Here is a 25,076-nt window from a genome sequence, read left to right as displayed (position 1 = left end):
GATAGGAGGACACACTTCCCCCTGCTGGTGTGATGATGTGGGGTACATGGTATATGCTAGTCAGTCATCCCTACTAGTGATAGGAGGACACAATGCCCCCTGCTAGTGTGATGATATGGGCAACCATCGTACAGGACAGTTACCCCTGGCAGTGATAGGACACACTTCCCCCTGCTGGTGTGATGATGTGGGGTACATGGTATATGCTAGTCAGTCATCCCTACTAGTGATAGGAGGACACAATGCCCCCTGCTAGTGTGATGATATGGGCAACCATCGTATAGGACAGTTACCCCTGGCATAGGAGGACACATTGCTGCTGCGGGTGTGATGATGTGGGGTACATGGTATAAGTGAGTCACCCCTAGTAGTGATAGGAAGACGCACTTCCCCCTGCTGGTGTGATGATGTGGGGAGCCATGGTATAGGACAGTCAGTCATCACTACTAGTGACAGGAGGACACACTGCCCCCTGCTGGTGTGATGATTATGAGGGAGACATTGCTTAGGACAGTCAGTCACACCTTGTAGTGAGAGGTGGGACACTAACAGATATGTGCCGAAAATTCATCCAAATCCAACAACAACTTCTTCTAAACAAGTGAAGCAATAATAACACTTTAGAAGAGGAGACGGGAGAATGAAAGACGACTACACATTCTTCCGTTTCTAGTCTATAACCATGGAGACGCACAAGTCTGCATAAGACCTATAACCACTAAATCAATGAGATCTTTTGTAAGGATTTTTTTTTTTCTAATTCAATTGTCACATCACACCCCAAAACTGGACAGGAAAGTCTTATATTTACTGTTTTTCTAAGAAATTGTTTTTCTTCATTCTTGCCCAAACAAAGATGATATTACTCGAATTGAGAGAAACAGACAATTTTTCGTCCCATTTTATTAGGTCACATTTTTAGAAAAAAAAAAAAGCATCATAAAAATGTAACATATGTTCTGATGAACCCTACAAATAAAATAAATACACAGCAGGACGGGTGGATCGTTATTTGTACCGGGTCGATGACTCGTTAGCAGGTTTTTGCTTTTGCTCTGTGACGGAATTAGAAACCATTGTATATATTAAAGGTTTTGGCTGTTTTTCTCCCTCTTCCTCCTCAGGGTCTTCTCCTCCTCATCTTAAGATTCACGTTTTAAAAGTACAAAAGCTCCCATTATGGCCAAAACTGCGTACTGCGAATAACAAAGGGGAAAGGTATAAAATGTCATGGGAAAATATAACAAAAAAAAACACAAACAAGAGAAAGCACAAGAGAGGAGACAGACTGCGCCATGTGCAGCAGCATGCGCCGCGCATGCACGGGGGAAACCACTATTCACTGCAGCACCGGGCAGAGATTATTGGGTCCTGACGTCTGTATATCATCTGCAGGACTTTATTATGAGAAAATCCTATTAGAGTAATAATAATAATAATAATAATTCTTTATTTATATAGCGCCTACAGATTACGCGGCGCTGCACAAAATTTACCACTTGGCTCTACTGCGCTGCCTTTACACATCCAGATTATCTGCTCTAAATTCTAGTCCCAAGAAGTTGTGTAGTGTTATTATATAGAGCAAAGATGGCAAGTAACTGTGTGGGACTAATTAAAATTGTCAAAAAGATTTAAAGGGAACCTGTCAGCAGGAATTGTCTTTTTTTTTTTTTAGCTGGTGTCAGGTTCTACTAGCCTATGCCTTTGTCAGCATCCCGAATCATTTCAGTACTTTAAATAAAGATAATAATAATAATAATAAAAAAAAAAATATTATTATTACTTTATAAAATTTTATTTCACATTACCTGGCTCCCCGCCAGCAGTGTGGGGTAGTGAGGCAGCCAAAACCTGTGAGTGCCTGTCTCTCCTCTTGCATTCTTCCTCTGCTTCACACCATTTCTCCACTTCCCTCCCTTGCCTGCTCAATGCACATGGCATAAAGTAGGGAAAAGGCTGGATGAGTGTGGAGAAGAGGAGACCGAGACACAAGCTGCAGCTGGCAGGGAGCCAGGTAACGTGAAATAAAGTTTTATAAAGAACTGAAAGGATTCAGAATGCTGATAAAGTCATTTTAAAACTCCACACAGTGTAGGCTATTGGAACCTGAAATTGTAGTGATCTTGGAGAGTAAAGTTCTCAAGTTATTTATACTGAATGGCGAGCACCATCATTTTAAAATGAAATAAATAAAAAATGAGGGTTAATAAAAGTTCATCAATAACGTAAATGCACCCAAGAAAAAAGACACTCAAAATGTAACACCGAAAAAAAAACAAACAAAAAAAACCCTCATATGGTTGAGATTTTAAAAAGTTTGGCCATTTTGAAGGCAAGGTGGGAAAACAAAAAAAAAAAAAAAAAAAGTTTGGGCATCTTGGCCCAGAACAGGCTGACAGACAGGACTTGACGTTCCCACTTAGGGGTTCACCTGTGCGACCCAGATATATTGCCGGATTGGTGGACAAAGGACCAATCCGGCAAATTGAAGCAACTAGCCATGCCTAGGATTGGCAGGGGGTGTCCTGGCCGAACCTATACGAGAACGTTGGGTGCACTCATCTCTACTAAGGACTATTGCTATTGCAAGCAGAACCTCAAGTGATCTGCTGCTTCCCCGTCGACCAATATTTTCCTTAATTAAAAACTGACATAGAAGCTGTGAGGCACAGACACCGTGAAGGAGCGGGTGATATTTAATTACCTTAAATTTCGGATAATCATTCATCACTATCGTCACCATCCCAACATACGGTAAAAATCTGGAATAAAAAGAAGCAAAAATTAGCACTAAAAAGGGAAAGTATTTCCCCAAAAATTATTTATAACTTGAGGAAGCTCGACCTTCTCACATTATTGGTTCTATATGGTTAAATGAGGTGGGGGGTGGTCCCTTAAAGGGGTTTTTCCATGAAGACAAGATTCTTAAATATACTCAGGATAACAAAATAACACATTCTCTAATTCAATGCTATTAACAAAAAATACAGCATTTCACAGAAATAATTCCATCCGTCTCTATCAGTCCTACAATTTTGCTTGTCCCTTGATATGACCGTAAATCTTGTGACTATGGTGAGATTCTTCTCACGAATAGCTTCCCTTGTCTGCACACTGCAGTGCTCTCTCCCTCCTGCCCCTCCCCCCCGCATTACAAGACCAGCTCCACACGCTGCTTGTGTCTGAGACTTACTCTAAAAGCTACAGGCAAGATAAGGTCTTTATCCGGGAGGGAGGTGACAGAGCTGACTGTGTATCATAGAGGAGATAGCAGAGCTGTGAGTGTCATTGGGGGAGATGAATTATCAAGTTGCCCAAGAGTAAGAATGTGCTTAGTTGCCCATGACAACCAATATCAGCTCAGCTTTCACTTTACCAGTGCTCATGAACATTTTAAAGGGGGGGCTGTAATGTTGCACATTCTTACTCTTAGATAGCTTGATAAATCTACCCCCATTGGAGCCGAAACGTTGCTCTTTCACATGGATTAAATCCACTAAGGTATTTTTTCACTACAATCTGGTGTGCTGCTTTTTTTTCCTTTGTCTTTATAATTGAAGGACCTGATGCCCGGCCCTCTTAGGCTGCACCCACTTTTTATTTTTGTTTACCCATTTTCTGTTTTGATAGTGTACCCCCATTGTGTGATATATCAATTTCATCTCTGATCGGTCTCATCTCTCTTTTTCTATGTGTCAGATACTAGTAGAATGTTCAGAAGCTAAAAAAAAAAATAAGTGTATATAAACCCTGTACCCTGATAATGTAAGCACATTGTCAGCACACTGCACCTCATAGCACAGAGGAATCATGAAGTGTCTGTTTTTACTCTTTTTAAGTGTCTAATTTTACACTGACTATCACTGAGTTGTCAGAGCTAAAACAGCAATAAAACTGATTAAAATTGTGAAGTAAGGGCTTAAAAATTATTATTAAAAATTATCTTTGTTGTGTAAACATCATTCAGGGATTAAAATTTGAGAACTTTCTTTCATGGGAAAACCCCTCTAAACTTCTATAGCCAAGAGTATGCAGAAAATCTTAAGCTTTGTATCAGGAAGACTCCCCTCCATCCCAGTCACTAGATATTCTGTGAGACGTACAGGCCCCCTGCGGACCCCCCATCATCAGGGGACACTTAATCACTCTAGATATATGATGTCTGAGTCACCTACATTGTAGGATCTGCTCGAGGCTCTTCCAGCCAGACAGAGAGCACCGAGGGGCATCCCATCCCTCTATGTGTTTAGCTCACATGGCTGCTCCGCTCCGGTGCCCCCCCCACCCCCGGATGTAACACGTGAAGAGTTCCACAAGGTTTTAGCGTGAAGAGCTTTCTGTGTTTCCTCTTGGGTCCTTCTTGTCATTTCCTCAGTTATTCAGCGCGGATTCTCTCAGTCTTACACATCGAGGTAATTGTCCTTCAGAAACTCTAAAACTTGTTTGCTTTCTGGTGATTTATGGAGTCCCTGGAGGCCACACTGGGGTTTCATCGCAGCCTCCGCTGGAGGACTTGTAACAGTTCTACGTAATAAAGCGGATGGAAGACTCGCCAAGAAGCTGGATATAGAGCGACGCTCAAGTAACCTACATGGCTGAAGGCAATGGTCTCCTCCAGTCTCTGAGGCCTTGACCTTTTCCTTGTAACTAGGCCTTGTAACTAGGGCTGTGTGATTTTGGCTAAAAATAATCTATTTCGAGTTTCCAAATTTTTGAGTTTCTCGATTTTACTCTTGATTTTTCTAGGTGTACCCCATCACTAGGTTTGTGCTCTCATTTCTATGTAGCATTTTCTTCTCTCTCTGCTGCCCCAACCTATCTAGGATGCCCCCATGTATATTTTATTTCTGTCTCTGCCCCCCCCCCCATTGTTCTCTCTGCTCCCAACTCACTTTGTTCTCTCTCATTATGTAACCCTGGTTTCTTCATATCTCTCGAGAGCAAGAGATATGAGCTCCAAGCAGAGATTTTAGTTCCCTCCTTAGAGGTGGAGCTTGGAGTTTATTCCTCATTTTATTGAGATATGGGGGGACACTAATGTTGGTTCCCCCCCAACCCCCTTTATTGAAGACCTGGAGCCGGCACATGAAGACAGAAGAGGAGCTGTCTGGGGCGTCTGAATGGTGAGCACTCTATTTTTTATGTGCTGGCCATGCAGGCTGGGGGGGCTTGCAGGCCACCCCAACCACACACCCTGCATCCGGTCCATCAAGTACCTTCCCAAATGGCAAAAAAACAATCAACATGGAGGTGCATAGACAAAAGGACAAGATGATCCATCCCCTGGACCTCCCATACGCATTGAACACTATGTGCATATTACAGACAGATGGCATCTACATGCAGCATATGGGACCAGGACAAGTACAGGAGGAGGAGGGGAAGGACCCGAGTCACACATTCTGTTCTCAGCTTTCATACAAGGATTCTCCCTGTAGGTCTCTAGTGCCGAGGCTGCGGTTTTTGGAATAATCAGGGGGCTTTCCGGTCCACGTGGCGCTTCCACTGCAAATATTCCACAAATATCCTACGTGTGGGAGATCCCCAGAGCAGCTCTGCCTTATATCCTAAAATTATCAGGCATTAAAGGGGTCACCGAAAATATGGTATTGATGACCAAACCTCACAATAGGTCACAGAGATCAGATCACAGAGGGTCCCACATGGATCAGCCGTTCTCGCCTAACCCAATACTTTATAATGTGTGGAGCCATAGACGGAAGCTTCTGTCCAACCTATAGTGGTCGTGTCACAGGGTGCGGCAGCTCAGCTCCTCCATAGTATAGGCCCAGACACAGGTGTAGGTTTAGGACCTACACGTTCAAAATCTACGTTTGTACAATTTTGCGAACAGATCCTCAAATCACTGCAATAAATCGAAATTCTTGGTTTGGTCCGGAAAATCCTGCAAGGCAACGGTACAAGTTTCTCCAACCAAACTTGCTCTTGGGCAACAAGGTTTAGACAATGACCATGTAGGCCCAGAGCCTAGCCCAGAGCCTAGCCCAGAGCCTAGCCCAGAGCCTAGCCCAGAGCCTAGCCCAGAGCCTAGCCCAGAGCCTAGCCCAGAGCCTAGCCCAGAGCCTAGCCCAGAGCCTAGCCCAGAGCCTAGCCCAGAGCCTAGCCCAGAGCCTAGCCCAGAGCCTAGCCCAGAGCCTAGCCCAGAGCCTAGCCCAGAGCCAGGTGGCACTCTCTGCATTTTTGTGGCCGTTCCTGGACAGCGCAGGTTATTTTTGGTGGAACTTGGAGTGAATGAAGAGAACAAGTAGTGAGTATTAAGACTGGGAACTAACAAGGTGACATTTGGCCATGAATAGCTGGAACATCTGCTCCCACATATAATGAGGTTCCTAGGAAAAGAACCGACACCGTCCCCAAATCTCTGTGGATCACACATATAATCTTCTCGTTCTGTAATTCTGCGCTTCCCTGTTACGGATCCTGAGAATATTGACAGCAGGCAAACTGGAAGTGCGATCCAAGAATAGTTAATAGAGGAGCCGCGCGGCCACTTATGGAGCGATAAGTACAGCCGCCTCCAGAACGAGGACCTGACGTCGGCCATTGTTCAGCGAGACGGAGCTCAAGGAGCCTCTAAAGCTGAACTGATGTTTTATTCCTCTCCGTGTTTCTCCATTACATAACGGCCGCACGCAAGGCTGAATAACATAGAAACCCAATTACCTTTATGGAGGCCACAATGAATGTTAGAAGAGCAGCCAGGAGCTTATTACCCCGACTGCACCCGAGCGACGACTAGAAACAACCTGACGGAGTGATACAGGGAGACACCGGCAGAGCTGCAGCTGCTTCCATGTTGGGAGCTCTTAAAGGGATCAGACCTACTTAAAGGGATTTTCACAACTGAGAACTTTTACCTTCTACTCACAGATAATAGTCTGACTACACAGGATCTGAGCACTAGGCCCCCAATGATCACAATACGGGGTCCACAAGTTGCCACAGGATGTGGGGGCCGGTGGGGAGATCCACATGGGTCATGAGAATGGGGTGTGTTGTACGCCAAATAAACGGCGTAGCAGGACGGACATGCTCGCTGCTGCTACATTTAGGGTCTATAGAGTGAGTACCATCTCTATCAGTGTCATAGAGATGAATAAGGAGGAAGCAGCTGTGAGCAGCTTCTAGAGTCATTAGTGGCTACAACTGACCCCCTGCTGCGAGATCCGTGGGGTCCCACCGCTCAGAGTTATCCCCTATGCTGAGGATTGGAGAAAAACATGATGTAACTGGGCAACACCTTTAATGGGAGGCAGAAAATGTAGTAATTTCTTAACCCCTTCAGGACGCAGCCAGTTTGTACGTTAAGGCTCGGCCTCTATTTTTGTAATCGGACATGTGTCGCTTTACATGGTCATAAGTTTTGATACTTTAACTTACAAAATGGTTTTAGATTTGGTTTGTTTTATTGTGACTACTTCATGTTAGTAGTAATTTTTGGTTGATATGTTTTGCGTTTATTTATGAAAAAAATTTGCCATTTTAAAAATTCGCAATGATCTGCTTCTGAGAAACATAGAAAGTAACGGATTTCAGTGGTAAAACTAACATTTTTGTAAAAGTTTTAAACCTTTTATTATTATTATTATTATTATAGGATGGTAGACGGCTTACAAATCGAACAGAGTTTATAATTTTTTCCCTGAAATTTCTACATTTAAATTTTTGGGATAATTTTTGTTTTAAAGGAGTTTGAAAATGATTAGAATCCCCCTATGAATACCACAGTTTTTTAAAGTACACCCTTTAAACTATTAAAAACAGCTTTTAGGAAGATTTTTTAACCCTTTGTGCACTTCATAGTCATTAAAATAAAATGGAGATAAAATAATACCGTATATACTCGTGTATAAGCCGAGTTTTTCAGCACAAAAAATGTGCTGAAAAATCTTACCTCGGCTTATACACGAGTCAATAAAAAAAAAATTAATACTCACCCTCCGGCACCCGGATCCTCGGCGGCGGCTTCTGCTTCTCTCTGCATTCTTCACTAGCCGGCAGTCGCGTCCATACGAGCTGCCGGTGGGCCCACACTATGATGCGGCAGTGTCGCCGCTGATGACGTCATCGGCGGCGACACTGCCGCATCATAGTGCGCGCCCACCGGCAGTCGCGTGAAGAAGGCAGAGAGAAGCTGCCGTCGAGGACTGGCAGCCGTGCCGAGTATTAAAGGTGAGTATCGTCGGAGGGTGAGTATTAAGTTTATTTTTTTAATTAGCTTGGCATACTTGGGGCAGGGCAGGCTGTATACCACTTGGGGCAGGGCAGGCTGTATACCACTTGGGGCAGGGCAGGCTGTATACCACTTGGGGCAGGGCAGGCTGTATACCACTTGGGGCAGGGCAGGCTGTATACCACTTGGGGCAGGGCAGGCTGTATACCACTTGGGGCAGGGCAGGCAGTATACTACACCCTCGGCTTATACTCGACTCAATAGGTTTTCCCAGTTTTTGGTGGTAAAATTAGGGGTCTTGGCTTATACTCGGGTCGGCTTATACTCGAGTATATACGATAGATGGTCTAATTTTGTCGGTTATACGTTCATTTAGCCCTTAGTCTCCCAAGTACGGAGAACCGCCCCCCCTCCCCCACATGTGGACGTTACTTGTTGTATGGGCGCACAGTGAGGCACAGAAGGGATGGGGGGCCCTGCAGCTGCCAGTTTTATCCTATAGATTTAAGTGGATTTTAGTTTCCTCATTGGCCCCTTTTGAAGGCTATAAAACTTTCGTTTTTCCGTTAGTGGGCAATTTGTGGGCAATTTTTTTTGCGGGATGAGCGAGCCGTATTTTCCATTGATACCATGCTGGGGTTGCTATTCCCCATTGTTGAAAACATTAACTTTTTTTGGGGGGTAGAAAAGTACAAAAGCATCAAATATGCAGTTGATTTTTTACTTGTTTTTTTTGGTGTTCACCTTATAGCCTTATAATCATGTTATTTTTATTCTATGGGTCAGTACGATGACGTACAGGAAGTCCCCAGGTTACGTACAAGATAGGGTCCGGAGGTTTGTTCTTAAGTTGAATTTGTATGTAAGTCGAAACTGTATATTTTAGAATTGTAGATCCAGACAAAAAAAATTTTGGCCCAGTGACAATTGGAGTTTAAACATTTTTTGCTGTAATTGGACCAAGGATTATCAATAAAGCTTCATTACAGTTACCTTACAGCTGATCATTGCAGTCTGGGACTATAGTAACATCCAGAGAGGTCACCAGAGGTCACAGTGCGCAGAGGCGTCTGTCTGTAACTAGGGGTCGTCTGTAAGTCGGGTGTCCTTAAGTAGGGGACCGCCTGTACTTGGATATTTTTTCTTACGTTTTACTAAATATAGTTTCTGCATCACCTCCAAGTGGCATAACACTTATTTATTTTTCTACGGAGCTGTTTGATGGCTTATTTTTGCGGGACATGTATCATTCTGGCATGAAGTCATATTTTTTTGGCTGTATATTTTTTTTACGGCATTCATTGTGCGAGTTCAATAGCAATTTATTTTTATTATATGGGTCGTTACGGACACGGTGATACTATACATGTGAGGATTTTAACCTTTTTCACATGTCATTTTACATGTTAATGGGGATTTTGGGCATTTTTATAACTTTATTAATGTATTTTTCATTGAATAACTTTTTTTTTTCCACTTTTATTACTGCCACCATTGTAAATAAACAGGATAAGAATACTATGAGAAAACTTGTCAGAACAAGAAGAATGCACCTCTGGAAGAGCAAATGACAAAATTCCCTACTAGACCATAAATCCACATTATATGATTTTTACCCAAATTAAAACGAAAATCCTAGACCCCGACTTAGAGAAGACACAGAAGCCCAATCCTCACCCTCGAGCTCGGCCCACAACGTCCTTCTTCTCAAGCCAGTTCTGTCCTTCCTTATAGAGACCTCGGTCATCAACTTCATTATTATCTCCCTTAGTCAGAAACTTAATGTCTCCGTTCTCTCTGAAAATTAAATATGAAAAACAAATGAGTAATAATCAACAGTCCGTCATTACAAGACAATAATTCTTTATATAAAAATAGAAACAATCTACATAAAAGGTCAACGATAATTACATGACATTACTTATCCTGTACTGATCCTGAGTTACATCCTGTATTATACCCCAGAGCTGCACTCACTATTCTGCTGCTGGTGCAGTCACTGTGTACATACATGACATTACTTATCCTGTACTGATCCTGAGTTACATCCTGTATTATACCCCAGAGCTGCACTCACTATTCTGCTGCTGGTGCAGTCACTGTGTACATACATGACATTACTTATCCTGTACTGATCCTGAGTTACATCCTGTATTATACCCCAGAGCTGCACTCACTATTCTGCTGCTGGTGCAGTCACTGTGTACATACATGACATTACTTATCCTGTACTGATCCTGAGTTATATCCTGTATTATACTCCAGAGCTGCACTCACTATTCTGCTGCTGGTGCAGTCACTGTGTACATACATGACATTACTTATCCTGTACTGATCCTGAGTTACATCCTGTATTATACCCCAGAGCTGCACTCACTATTCTGCTGCTGGTGCAGTCACTGTGTACATACATGACATTACTTATCCTGTACTGATCCTGAGTTACATCCTGTATTATACCCCAGAGCTGCACTCACTATTCTGCTGCTGGTAGTGCAGTCACTGTGTACATACATGACATTACTTATCCTGTACTGATCCTGAGTTACATCCTGTATTATTCCCCAGAGCTGTACTCACTATTCTGCTGCTGGTGCAGTCACTATGTACATACATGACATTACTTATCCTGTACTGATCCCGAGTTACATCCTGTATTATACCCCAGAGCTGCACTCACTATTCTGCTGCTGTTGGTGCAGTCACTGTGTACATACATGACATTACTTATCCTGTACTGATCCTGAGTTACATCCTGTATTATACCCCAGAGCTGCACTCACTATTCTGCTGCTGGTGCAGTCACTGTGTACATACATGACATTACTTATCCTGTACTGATCCTGAGTTACATCCTGTATTATACCCCAGAGCTGCACTCACTATACTGCTGCTGGTGCAGTCACTGTGTACATACATGACACTACTTATCCTGTACTGATCCTGAGTTACATCCTGTATTATACCCCAGAGCTGCACTCACTATTCTGCTGCTGGTGCAGTCACTGTGTACATACATGACATTACTTATCCTGTACTGATCCTGAGTTACATCCTGTATTATACCCCAGAGCTGCACTCACTATTCTGCTGCTGGTGCAGTCACTGTGTACATACATGACACTACTTATCCTGTACTGATCCTGAGTTACATCCTGTATTATACCCCGGAGCTGCACTCACTATTCTGCTGCTGGTGCAGTCACTGTGTACATACATGACATTACTTATCCTGCACTGATCCCGAGTTACATCCTGTATTATACCCCAGAGCTGCACTCACTATTCTGCTGCTGGTGCAGTCACTGTGTACATACATGATATTACTTATCCTGTACTGATCCTGAGTTACATCCTGTATTATACTCCAGAGCTGCACTCACTATTCTGCTGCTGGTGCAGTTACCATTTACATACAGTATATGAATACTAAATACAATCCAATATAAAATTCAGAGAAGGTTAGAGGATACATTACTTTTCATGAACTTTGATGACTCTGTGGACTATCGGAATATCTCGCCCTTCCACTTTGAAAACGACAATCTCTCCAGCGCGGATGGGGTCTTCCTGGAAGTTGGTGAGGAAGAGGAGGTCTCCTCGATGAAAGGCGGGCTCCATGCTGCCACTGTGAAGGGAAGAGTGAGGTCAGCAAACAATGACAGGCAGAGATGTGTTTTCATGTTCTGTTTTTATGTAAATGTGCGCTGGGGCCCTGGTTCCTTCTAATGCGGCACAATGCTAGACCTCATTGTTGTAGATCATCAGCAGTTCCTGAAGGCATTGATGCTGTGGACTGGACATTCCATTCTAAACACATGTGCTACATCATGTCTCGTTCCATCCGCCAACACCACGTTGTGCCACAGACTGTCCAGGAGTTGACTGACTCTTTAATCCAGGTCCAGGAGATTACTCAGGACATCCACAGCCTCATCAGGAACATGTCCCGGAGTTGTAGGGAAGCCATACAGGCACGTGGAGGCCACATATACTACTGAGCCTCATAAGGAGCATGCCCAGGCATTGTAGGGAGGACATACAGGCACGTGGAGGCCACATATACTACTGAGCCTCATAAGGAGCATGCCCAGGCATTGTAGGGAGGACATACAGGCACGTGGAGGCCACATATACTACTGAGCCTCATAAGGAGACTGCTCAGGCATTGTAGGGAGGACATACAGACACATGGAAGCCACACACAATGCTGAGCATCATCAGGAGCATACCAAGGCATTGTAGGGAGGTCATACAGGCACATGGAGGCCACACACAATACTGAGCATCATCAGGAGCATGCTGAGGTATTGTAGGGAGGTCATACAGGCACGTGGAGGCCACATACAATACTGAGCCTCATCAGGAGCATGTCCAGGCATTGTAGGGAGGACATACAGGCACGTGGAGGTCACACACAATACTGAGCATCATCAGGAGCATGCCCAGGCACTGTAGGGAGGTCATACAGGCACGTGGAGGCCACACACAATACTGAGCATCATCAGGAGCATGTCCAGGCATTGTAGGAAGGTCATACAGGCACGTGGAGGCCACATACAATACTAAGCCTCAACAGGAGCATGTCCAGGCATTGTAGGGAGGACATACAGGCACGTGGAGGCCACATACACTACTGAGCCTCATCAGGAGCATGCCCAGGCATTGTAGGGAGGTCATACAGGCATGTGGAGGCCACATACAATACTAAGCCTCAACAGGAGCATGTCCAGGCATTGTAGGGAGGACATACAGGCACGTGGAGGCCACATACAATACTAAGCCTCATCAGGAGCATGCCCAGGAATTGTAGGGAGGTCATACAGGAATGAGGTGGTCACACACTGCTGAGCCCCATCAGGAGCATGCCCAGGAATTGTAGGGAGATCACATACAGGCATATGGAGGTCACAGACACTTTTGAGCCTCATTTCCTTGTCATGTGACATTTCCACTGAAGTTGGATCAGCCTGAAATGTGAATTTTTGAGCATCATTCCACATGCAGACCTCCATGGGATATTCATTTAGATTTTCATTGATCATTGATTGGAATATTTAATTCACTAAATATCTAGGATGTGAAATTATAGTGTTCCCTTTTTTTTGAGCAGTGCATATTATGGTATGGTGAAGTGCACTATATGATGGTATTATTTTCAAGTAACAGTGGCCTTTTTTTTTTTTTTTTTTTTAAAAACATGACATTTTATGGCAGCTTTATATTTGTACTATATACAGGTATATAGGCACTGTTAGGTAGAATTTACATTAAAAAATTGACAATTGTTATTATGAACAAATTAGTACTGTACTCCATGGTGATACTTGTAAGGAGATGTAGAGGTACTGTATAGCAGTATAATTTGAATAGATCTACAATATTGTGGTTTTCTATGATCACATTATATGGTCACTATATGGCGGTACAGGCAGTCCCCGGGTTACATACAAGATAGGGTCTGAAGGTTTGTTCTTAAGTTGTATTTGTATGTAAGTCGGAACTGTATATTTTATCATTGTAATCCCCGGCAAAATTTTTTTTGGTCTCTGTGGACAATTGGATTTTAAAAATGTTGGATTGTCATTAGAAACGGGATTAACAATAAAGCTTAATTACAGACACCTGTGATAACTGTTACAGCTGATCATTGTAGTCCAAGGCAAAAGTACAGTAACTTACCAACATCCAGAGGTCCGTTTGTAACTAGGGGTCGTATGTAAGTCAGGTGTTCTTAAGTAGGGGACCGCATGTATTTGGCCGCTATGTAGTATGTTAATCACCTCAAACCAGGATAACTTCTAAAGGGTTGTCACACACCAATACATGTCATCCCCAACAACCAGCCGGAACCTACCTCAATACAACAACAATGGGGCTCTCGCTCCCCGTCACCACGATGAGGCCTTTCCATATCATAAGGGCGGAGGACACGATCATGGCAAAGTTCAGGACTTGATAGTAGAGCTGCAGAAGGAAAACACAACCATGGAGCAAAAACTAAAAAGATAAAACATTTTCTAAAAAAACAAAACATTTTTACAAAAATAAATGAAGAATTGTGAGACAATATTATAGTCTGTGCCTAGGTGCCCTGTGGCATCCTGCATGTCGCTTGCCGTCCCGCTCTCCCAGTAACAGCCTCTTCCCGGCAGAGACCTGACCCGATGTGACAGAACTTCTGATATTTCGAGGTGAATTTATTCTTACTCCTCTGGTGAGTAGAAGTGTAATGCAGCTGGCACCGCGCCCTCCGACTCCGCTGCTTTGTAAATGAAAAAACTCACTCAATAATTGGCGCCGGATTCAATCAGTGTTGGCACAAACAGCCGGTGAATGTGGATGTGATTGCTGATGAATGACTGCAGTGTACAGGAAGCCCCTGTGCGAGGAGACCACCACGTACAGTAAGAGGGGATACAATGCCAGGCCGGAAGGGCCATACAAATACTTTCCTTGTAAGGTTTCCTTCAAAATACAATCCCTCTAAAAGAACTATAGGTCTTGATTCTTCCGTTTGCCGCCAGTGAATAATCCCCTTTAAGAAGAGTTACATTTTTGGAGAAGAACGCACATCGGAAAAATACCAAAAATATTGAGGACAAGTGGCACAAAATCTGCTCTAAAAAAAAGTTGTGTGGACACAACCAAAGGTGATGGGGGCTTTCCATATGTACAGTTCGAGCTGTAGCTACAGTAGCAGGACCCCCCTCTCTGATATGTGTAGCTGCAGGAGCAGGACCCCCCTCTCTGATATGTGTAGCTGCAGTAGCAGGACCCCCCTCTCTGATATGTGTAGCTGCAGTAGCAGGACCCCCCTCTCTGATATGTGTAGCTACAGGAGCAGGACCCCCCTCTCTGATATGTGTAGCTACAGTAGCAGGACCCCCCTCTCTGATATGTGTAGCTGCAGGAGCAGGACCCCCCTCTCTGATATGTGTAGCTGCAGTAGCAGGACCCCCCTCTCTGATATGTGTAGCTACAGGAGCAGGACCCCCCTCTCTGATATGTGTAGCTACAGGAGCAGGACCCCCCTCTCTGATATGTGTAGCTGCAGGAGCAGGACCCCCCTCTCTGATATGTGTAGCTGCAGTAGCAGGACCCCCCTCTCTGATATGTGTAGCTACAGGAGCAGGACCCCCCTCTCTGATATGTGTAGCTACAGTAGCAGGACCCCCCTCTCTGATACGTGTAGCTACAGTAGCAGGACATATACATGGGGGGCTCCTGGCATATCTCTCTGTGCGGGATATGGAACTACTGAGATGACAGATCTCCCGTATACTGCAAAGTGCGATACCAGATGAGGGATCTGCGACCTTCGCCTGTCAGCTCAGGCAGAGGGAGACATCTATAACCTGTAGTCCTGGCCGCACTGCAATTACTGTAGAAAGTACTAGACCTGCAGTGACTGTGCCGGCAATAACAGTGTAAGGTATTGTCCCTGGAGAGATCAGATTGACTTACTGGTTGAATACTAGAGACGTCACACAACACAGAAGAAGATGGGATATGGATCACTTCAACGCACAGTGCCAAGAGCACAGCAGTGTGAGGACTCGAGTGCAACTATCGTGGAATATAAATCTATTTCACACGGTCATGGGACATCAGATTACAGAACCATAGATGCAGCATGGTACTAGTCTCATGGAGCCTCGGGGAGAGTGCGCCCCAATAACACGTGTTGTCTATGAAGCTTCTATGTGCTCGCTGGGTTTGTGTAAGTTTCCTCCCACACTCCAGGACTAGACGGTTAAAAGGGATATTCCCATGAAGACAAGATTCTTAAATATATTCAGGATAACAAAAAATAAAATATTCTCTAATTCACTGTTATTAACAAAGATACAGCATTTCACAGTTAAAATTCCTGTCTCTATCAGTCCAGGATTTTACAATTTCGCTTGTCCTTGGATGCGACCATAAATCTTCTGACTATGGTCGGATTCTTCTCATGAATAGCTTCTCTTGTCTGCACACTGCAGTGCTCTCTGCCTCCTCCGTTACAAGAACAGCTCAGACACAGGCACTTCCTGTCGGCAAGCAGCTGTATGAAGAGACTTACTCTGCAAGCTACAGACAGATAAAGTCTTTATCCAGGAGGGAGGCATATAGCAGATCTGACTCTGCGAGCATTATTGGCGAGTTAGAGGAGCTGAAAGTGTCATTGTGTGTAATATCCATCTCATGGATTTCTCATATCTCATCTGTCTGATCTCTCTCTTTCTATGTGTCAGATATTAGTAGAATGTTCAGAAGCTAAATAAACGTGTAGATAAACCCTGTACCCTGATCATCTAAGCACATTGTCAGCACACAGCATCTCATAGCACAGATGAATCATGAAGTGTCTGCTTAGAGAGCCCCCGCTCACACTCTGGTGTCTTACACTGACCATCTCTAAGTGATAGGAGCTAAAACAGCAATAAAACTGAGTAAAATTGTAAAGTAAGGGGTTAAACAGGATCTTTATTGTGTAAACATCACTATGGGGTTATAATTTGAGAAGCCTTTTTCACAGGCAAACCCCTTTGCCCTGCAGAGCACAGCGAGTGATGGCAATGCCTGGATAACGTAAGTACTCTGTGCCCATCATTACTAACTCTCCTGACAGCTCTGCCCACACTTACTCCTGATGTCTTCCCCCGGGTTCTGGCTAATGTTATGTAAAGGGACTGTGCACACACTCCCTATACTATACCTATCCGATCATGGTCCTATTCCTAATTCTACAGGGCACCACCCTCCTTCAGGTAGGTGCCTGAGCAAGTTTCCCAGCATGCTAGTTCCGGCCAGGCTTCTGTGTTCTTACTCCTCTTGCCCCTAACTTCCTGTTTTGACCCCAGCTAGCCGCTGACCCCTCCACGTGCTCCATTAGCCCTGACCCCTGCTCGTACCTGACCACTCTTCGTGTGATTTCACCGATGTCCCTCAATGTCTAGTCAGTTGTTACTACAATGATACCCCTTCAAATGCAGGCCCCGTGGTGGTCCTTCAGCTCTGGTAGAGGGTTTGTGACAACTCCAAGTCCCTTTAGAATGAGGTTATAATTGGACTTACCCGCTGATAATAAAATGACCCAGTGGTGGGTGTGCAGCCATATAATTACACCGCCCTCTAATCCTCATGCAGTACGGAGCCTCACAATGACAGTGAGTAATTGCGGCGGCTCGCAGCCAAGTCACAGGTTGTTGCACAGATGATACAGATATTGATTAAGTGGAGGACACGGAGCAGCGCTGCTCTGCACCGTGCGAAATCCTGTCATCTTGTCAAGTAGCGATAAATTGTGTGACCCTACATAGCACTGTTCTACACAGTTATTCTACAGTAGATTTTACAATTATTTTGCAAGATTATCATCTGTATCTAGATTTTTCAGACTTCTTGAACCACTAGTGATCAGCTGTGACCAACAAGGGGCGCTATGTAACTACATAAACATGGAACCTCAGTAATATGGTCCCATTACAATCTGGAAGTGAGGACATAGGGTGCACCTCTAGGGTAGGACGGAAGGGGGGTATAATGGTCCAATTACTGGGACGCCTACTAATTCCGAAAAGGTATACTAATGACGTATGGTAGGACAACAGTATTAGATTGATAGGGGTGCAAAATTTGGGCTGTAAACCCATCACAGAAATGGATCATGGGATAGTACTGGAAGCCTTAGTGCGATGCCACCCGTCTTTGGTCTGTTTTTAAGCAGTCCGTCCAAAAACGCAGCCGTTTTTGACCACTTTAAATTAAGATAATTGGTAAAACCTGTCAAAAACGGCTGCGTTTTTGGATGGACTGCTTTAAAACGGACCAAAAACGGGTTCAAAACGCCACGTGTGGCATCACCCTTAGGCACTATCTTTTGGTTAGCGGCAGCTTAGCTCCATTCAGCTGTATCAGGGCAGAGCGGTAGTACTCTACTTTGGCCACTATACAATGGATGGAGCCACCTCTTCCAACTCTGTCCACGGTATAGGTTCAACACAGAGGATCAATACTGTGTCCACGTATGGGTGTCATCTGAAAATTGTAGACAACCCCTTTAAATTGAGGTATTATTCCTCTCCAGCTGATTTAGTGTATAAGATGACCCTTGTGCCGTTATATACTGTGCTCACAGGGCCTTGTCCAGACTGGATACAAACACCGGCAAACAATCAGCTTAAACGATTATTAGTGACACTGACAGCAAGCAGAGATCTTGATTCTGGTGCGTGTCTCAGCACGAGTGTACACCGCAGGAGAATATCGCTCTCTATTCACATAATAAAAGGCACCGGCGTAGCGCGAGTTGGTTTTTATTACACGCTGACAGTCTCCTTTCTCCGTGGCGCAGTAACGAGGCAGGAATTATTTTGTGTAAAAGGCCCTTTCGGAGCAGCACCGTGGGGACACGAGTTGAAAAGCCGACGAAAACAATACAAAACACTCCGACGTTCCCTGCATGGTAATGCCGCTAAATACATCACAAGTGAATGGCGGCCCGCTGAGACGCGAGGAACGGCTAAGAAGCCGGTGATAGATTGCTGAGCGCTCGCCAAGTCACCGGGGGATTTAATCACAGGTCCGGACCGCGCTGCTACCGCCACCGCCGTCTACACAACATATAATAGACTGCGGCTATGCGAACCGTGGCATCCGAGGGGTTGTGTCTGCTCTCCTTATATGACCCCCAATAGTGATCTGATGAATAGTGGGGGGTCCAAATACGGAAATAATACCCACAATAACCTGTATTACAAGGTCGCCCACTGACTGGTAAACACCGGCATCGCAGGAAATGCCGATTATATCGCACAGTTTGATATTAAATCTCTCCGACAATACTTTCCTTCACTTCTTTACCGCACATTTTTGTAATTATAGGATTTGCTCTCCGGTCACACTGAAAGCTGCACATAAAAGCAGTGCATTGTTAGAGCTCATGGAACAATGGGAGAAATAGAACAAATGCTGTCAGGTCACCTGACCATCTATAGATACAATGAGGGGAAGGGGGGATATCATAAAGTTTAAGGTAAAATTGTTGCAACTAGAACAACTCTGAATACTTTTATTAGAAGAGTCTGAGGGCAAAGACATTGACCCCCCCCCCCCCCCTCCATTGACTCTGGGGGTGAATTGAGAAGTAGACACCAAATTCAATACAGGCGGTCCCCTACTTAAGAACACCCGACTTACATACGACCCCTAGTTACAAACGGACCTCTGGATATTGGTAATTTCCTGTACTTTATCCTTAGGCTACTATAATCATCTTTAACAGGTATCACCGGTGTCTGTAATGAAGCTTTAGTGTTAATATTGATTCTTAGGACAACCCAACATTTTTAAATTCCAATTGTCACAGAGACCAAAAAAGGGATTACAATGATAAAATATACAGTTCCGACTTACATACAAACTCAACTTAAGAACAAACCTACAGACCCCATCTTGTATGTAACCCGGGACTGCCTGTATATCATTTGGACCTCCCAATATTTAAAAGACTGCTCATCCAGAGCCTCCTGCTACATATAGTTTTGGGTATTTTCTGCTTTATGACGATTATACTTCTACTGTACAAGGAAAGGGATTTGGACCTGGACTTCATCATATAATTTAGGAGCCCAAGATCAGAAACTCTCCGCACCCTTCTATAAGGTCTATGTGGGAACAGCGGTCAGATGTACAGGTGGGTGTGTATATGGACAGGTGGGTGTGTATATGGACAGGTGGGTGTGCATATGGACAGGTGGGTGTGCATATGGACAGGTGGGTGTGCATATGGACAGGTGGGTGTGCATATGGACAGGTGGGTGTGCATATGGACAGGTGGGTGTGCATATGGACAGGTGGGTGTGCATATGGACAGGTGGGTGTGCATATGGACAGGTGGGTGTGCATATGGACAGGTGGGTGTGCATATGGACAGGTGGGTGTGCATATGGACAGGTGGGTGTGCATATGGACAGGTGGGTGTGCATATGGACAGGTGGGTGTGCATATGGACAGGTGGGTGTGCATATGGACAGGTGGGTGTGCATATGGACAGGTGGGTGTGCATATGGACAGGTGGGTGTGCATATGGACAGGTGGGTGTGTATATGGACAGGTGGGTGTGTATATGGACAGGGGGCTGAAGGACACCACACAGGATAACAGGATTTTATGTGATTTTATCTCCCTATGTTCCATAGTTATTGGGATACAGGGAGAGGCACATGGACCGCCTCTACATTGCACTTGGCTGCTTGCAGGACCCTGTTCACATGATCTCTGGGGGTCCCATTAATCAGCTATTGATCCCCTACTTTGTGAATACAGATTAGTAGTACCATAAACCATTTCCCCAAGTTTAAGATACTCCCAAATATCGGGAGATATCACACTGACCCATAAGATGAATGGAGAGACCCCCATTAAAGGGGGTTTTCCTAAATAACCCAAAAATTCTTGGTGTAAAAATGACTGCATGATGTGTTTGTGTGGGTTTCCTCTGGTTACTCCGGTTTCCTCCCACACTCCAAAACATACTGCTAGGTTGATTAGATTGTGAGCCCCATTGGGGACAGGGACTGATTTGGAAAGCTCTGTGCAGCGCTGCTGTATCTGTGTGCGCTATATAAAGAGTTATTATTATAAGTTATTATTATGCCGCGCCATTCCCAACTGCTGGAGGCAAACCGTGGCCTCAATAGTCCCTGGTCAGCGAGTATAAACAGTTCTGGTCCAGCATGAATCACTACTATTCACCAAGGTCACACAGAAAACCCCTTGTACCTATAAAATATTAGCGCCACTAATGATAGTAAAGTATAAATCATCTGATACATTGTAACAAGCTCTTCACCGCTGCTAACACTCATGCCCTGGCTCGGTCATACGCGGGTCATGTGCCAGAGCGCTGTAGGGCGGTATTCAAACACTGCAGACAGTTTACGTGATAACCTGTAACACATCCCTAGGGTTAAACACAGTCCTGCGGATAGAGATGGAAGTACTGGGAGGCTATACCCTAATCCAGCACACTAGACATGGGCAGAGGGGAGCCCCCTGGTGCTATCCAATGACGGTGCGTCTTAGTGCAACATTTCTAAAATAAACTGAAGCTCCCGAGTGACAGTAAACGCCCGGCGTACAAGTCATGGCCGAGTATAAAGCCGCTATACCCTATAAACTCTGAGCAGCATATTGGGAGGGTAATGGGAGGCAGAAGTATTAGGACGGATGTCTGTGCCGCTGCATCGCATAAGGGATGCGTCTCTGATGCCACCGAAGCTTAATGTGCCCAGACGCTGGCATAATACGGGCACTCAGTCACTGCGGCTGAATGCTTCCTATTAACCATCCGTATACTGTGCGCTTCCCTATATACATCTGAGCAGCAAAGGGTTAGGTGAGGGGTTGATCCATACAGCAGGACGGATGTATAAGCATCCATAAGGCCAGAAAGCAACTGACTATAGACCCTGGATAAAGGGGTTGTAAAACGTTATTCAAGTTATTCCTTCTGACCTACACACATAGGGGCAGATTTACTTACCCGGTCCGTTCGCGATCCAGCGGCGCGTTCTCTGCGGTGGATTCGGGTTCGGCCAGGATTCATCAAGGTAGTTCCTCCGCCGTCCACCAGGTGGCGCTGCTGCGCTGAAAAGCATCTGAACGCACTGGAGTTTACCGGCTCGGGCTGAGTGCAGGTAAGCGCGTCCCAAGCGACACATTTCTTTTTTTTTTAAATGCGGCAGTTTTTCCGAATCCGGCGGGTTTATCGCTCGGTCACGCCCCCCGATTTCCGCCACGTGCATGCCAGCGCCGATGCGCCACAATCCGATCGCGTGCGCCAAAATCCCGGGGCAATACAGGGAAAAATCGGCGCAAATCGGAAATATTCGGGTAACACGTCGGGAAAACGCGAATCGGGCCCTTAGTAAATGACCCCCATAGACTTATGCTCAGATCGGCTGAGCATGCACTTCTTCTGAATGGGGAGAAGGGAGCAAGCTGCTTCCAGCCTGTCCAGCCACTCCTTACAGGATCTGTGAAAATCTTAGGCGCTATTCACACAAGCTCCATGGCTTCAGTTTTTAAAGGGGGGTTTTATTCTTAGTGGATGACCCAAATGGTCAACATGGGTCCCTTCACAAATCAGTTATTGGACCAGACGGCACGAGAACTGCAGTGTCTTCACATCTTCCCAAGCGCAGCGTCGTACATTGTATAGTGGCCGCCCTAGGTATAGCATTCACATGAATGGGAAATAATAATAACGGATAGAATGAAATAATCTTCTTGTATGACTTGCTGCTGTGGTTTAGGGGGTTTCTGATTATCCGTAGCGGAACCTGATAGACTGGGGGGGGGGGGGGGGTGGCAGTAATGTGGACAGAACAAGGAGTCGTCATAATGTATCACTGGGACACGATACAGTTGCTAAGCAATAAAAGTGGAGAGACAGAGGATTTTCTAAATGTCTTAAAATACATATAGTACCTCCCAAATTTACACACACACACACATATAGATAGAGCTCGAGAAAAGCACAATTGGAGGCAGATCGCTGCTGCATTGGAATAAATCCACTTGAATGTATTTTTGTTTGAACTTATAACTTACCTGTTATTACATAAGACCGTTGGGGGCGTTTATACGTCCCCCATAGAAGCCGTACGGTGCCGCACACGTAGGACATGTCCTATCTTTCCCTGTATTATGGCGCCGCCTGCCATGTATCTCTATGGAGAGGGGTGGGGGCAAGTAGCACTCAACCCCCTCCTCCTCTCCCCTGCGCCTATACATTCCCTTTAACAACCCCATTGATTAGAATAGAAGGTGTCATGAGGGCGGTCCTACTCCTCACTTCGCAGCCCTGCCTGACACCTCCCCCCAGCGCCAGCCTTTCCTATGCGCTCTTATCAGCCTGGCATTAAGGTGTCGCTGTGCGGGGCAACAACATGTGACCTACTGCATTCACCAGGAATTGGCCAGGGGGTTCTCTAGTGACCAAGAAATTCACCTCTAAGCACAGGATCGGTGGGGGTCTCAGCGATGGGACCCCCTCACCGATCACGAGCATGCGTGTCCGCTATAACCCCCGAGATGAAAAGAGCAGTCATTTGAAAATGCGCTGGCTGCTCCATTCATATCTATGGCGCGAAGGGAGATACCTGAGCGCTGTACTCGGCAATCTCAGTCAGTGCCATTGAGTTGAATAGAGCAGCAGGAGCACGTGTGACCGGCTGTGTCTTCGCCTCGGGGTAAAACAGACTCCCGTGCTCGTGATCTGTGGAGGTCCCATCACTGAGACCCCCACCGATCCTAACTTGTTAGTCACTGGAGAGCCCCTTTAAGTACCATAACACATTTAAATTTTGTTTTTACACCCACGACAAAGTGTTGGACGCCGCCAGCTGTTATAAACCAGTCATTATGTGCCCTGGGAGTCTCCAGGGAAGAAAAATTCACCTTAAAGGGGCGGTGTAACCAATTTTCATAAATAGGGTTATAGTGAAACTCCTTTACATGCATAGAATGTATCAGAATACAAGATACTCGTGTATTTATCTAGACACCAGAACATTTAGCTTTTTATTATCAATAATAGGTAAAAAATATTGAATAGAAATTAAATTTGCCGGAAACAGGGTGATGTGTATGACAGGAGTCACCGGGGACAATGATAAAAGTTACTATAATGTGTGGGGCCCCATGATGAGGGGCCCCTGGGCAGTGCTGCCACTCACCTGCCTCTTGTTCATTCTCCGTAGATCCCCGAAGAGATCCATCTCTAGTGACTGCATGAGGATGGCAGAGCCGGGGGTAGGGTGGCAGCTGCTGCCACTATCCGGGAGCTGCTGGCAGAGGAGAGGAGGCGCCTGGCGCTGCCAACATCTCCTCCCCTGCTCCCCCTGTTCCATGTGGTACTCGTTCATAGGCCGCTTGCAGGGGATGACGGGAAATGTAGTCCCGGCGGGTCAGGCGCACGGTCTCCGGAGCCTGGAATGAACTACACGCCCCATGATGCATCGCGCGGATTTCAATATAATAAAGGGGGTGGAGGAGGAGGCAGCGGCAGGTGCAGCCCCATGAGATATTGTATCCTGGTCTCTGTTCACCCTGGACCAATGTACGTCCAATAACTAAAGTAATCCTGTCAAAATTGTGTGACAACCACTATTGGCGCCAATTTACCTCACACATGGAGAGTCACCCAACTTTCCCGGGCTCCAAAACTTAGTATAAGCTTAGGCATTGATAACAAAGCAAAACTGCATGTCAGGAGTCAGGGAAAGCTGGGTGAGTACCAAAGTAATAGTAAATCTATTAACTAAAAGGCTATTGTACATAAACACCCTGTAAAAGGAATACAAAAATGGCTCAAAATTGGGAGTGGTAGACACCCGTCCCATCCGAAACTCCTCAGGAATTGTACCAGACCAGGATAACCCAAAAGCAGAAATCCTATCGTAAATGGTGTGTGGATTAGATTCTCTCTACGTCCGTTAAGGAGGGTCAGTATGAGGTAATTTCCTCTGGCTCTAAGGCCGCGCTCACGCGTTGCGTTTTGGTTACGTTTACATTGCGTTTAGAAACGCATTACAACAGCTAAGGAGGGGAGAGAGTTTCCTAATTACATCACAGTTCACGTTTGCGTTTACAAAATACAACTGTTAACACTATGTTGTGTTAACAATTCATGTGTGTTGACTTTGTGTTTACATTGTGTTTTGTAAGCGCAATTGTTTTTAGTGATGTAAATGTGGCCTGAGGGTAGGGGCACCGCATGCGCTTCTGCATGTTTAGGGTACGGTGCTGGGGCCACAGCCCGATTGCATGTGTGTCTTATGGAAACGTAAGTGTTCGGGAACCAGATCCCGGTGTCTAGTATTGT

The 25,076-nt window shown here is 45.2% G+C and overlaps 1 protein-coding gene across 1 annotated transcript; it reads right to left on the bottom strand.

The window, feature by feature from the left end:
• Positions 1 to 871: 871 nt before the first annotated feature.
• LOC140110319 (signal peptidase complex catalytic subunit SEC11C) lies at positions 872 to 24,132 on the bottom strand. The gene is made up of 6 exons (XM_072132158.1): positions 23,929 to 24,132; positions 14,055 to 14,164; positions 11,676 to 11,825; positions 9,875 to 9,994; positions 2,708 to 2,765; positions 872 to 1,196 (listed from the first exon to the last, which is right to left on the bottom strand). The coding sequence occupies exons 1-6, from the start codon at positions 24,115 to 24,117 to the stop codon at positions 1,143 to 1,145; spliced, it is 681 nt and encodes a 226-aa protein (XP_071988259.1). The 5' UTR covers positions 24,118 to 24,132; the 3' UTR covers positions 872 to 1,142.
• Between the last annotated feature and the right edge of the window lie 944 nt (positions 24,133 to 25,076).

Source organism: Engystomops pustulosus, unplaced genomic scaffold (assembly GCF_040894005.1).
Source record: "Engystomops pustulosus unplaced genomic scaffold, aEngPut4.maternal MAT_SCAFFOLD_246, whole genome shotgun sequence".
Classification (NCBI taxonomy): domain Eukaryota; kingdom Metazoa; phylum Chordata; class Amphibia; order Anura; family Leptodactylidae; genus Engystomops; species Engystomops pustulosus.
Note: the sequence above shows the minus strand (reverse complement) of the source record. Positions and strands in the feature narration are given on the sequence as shown.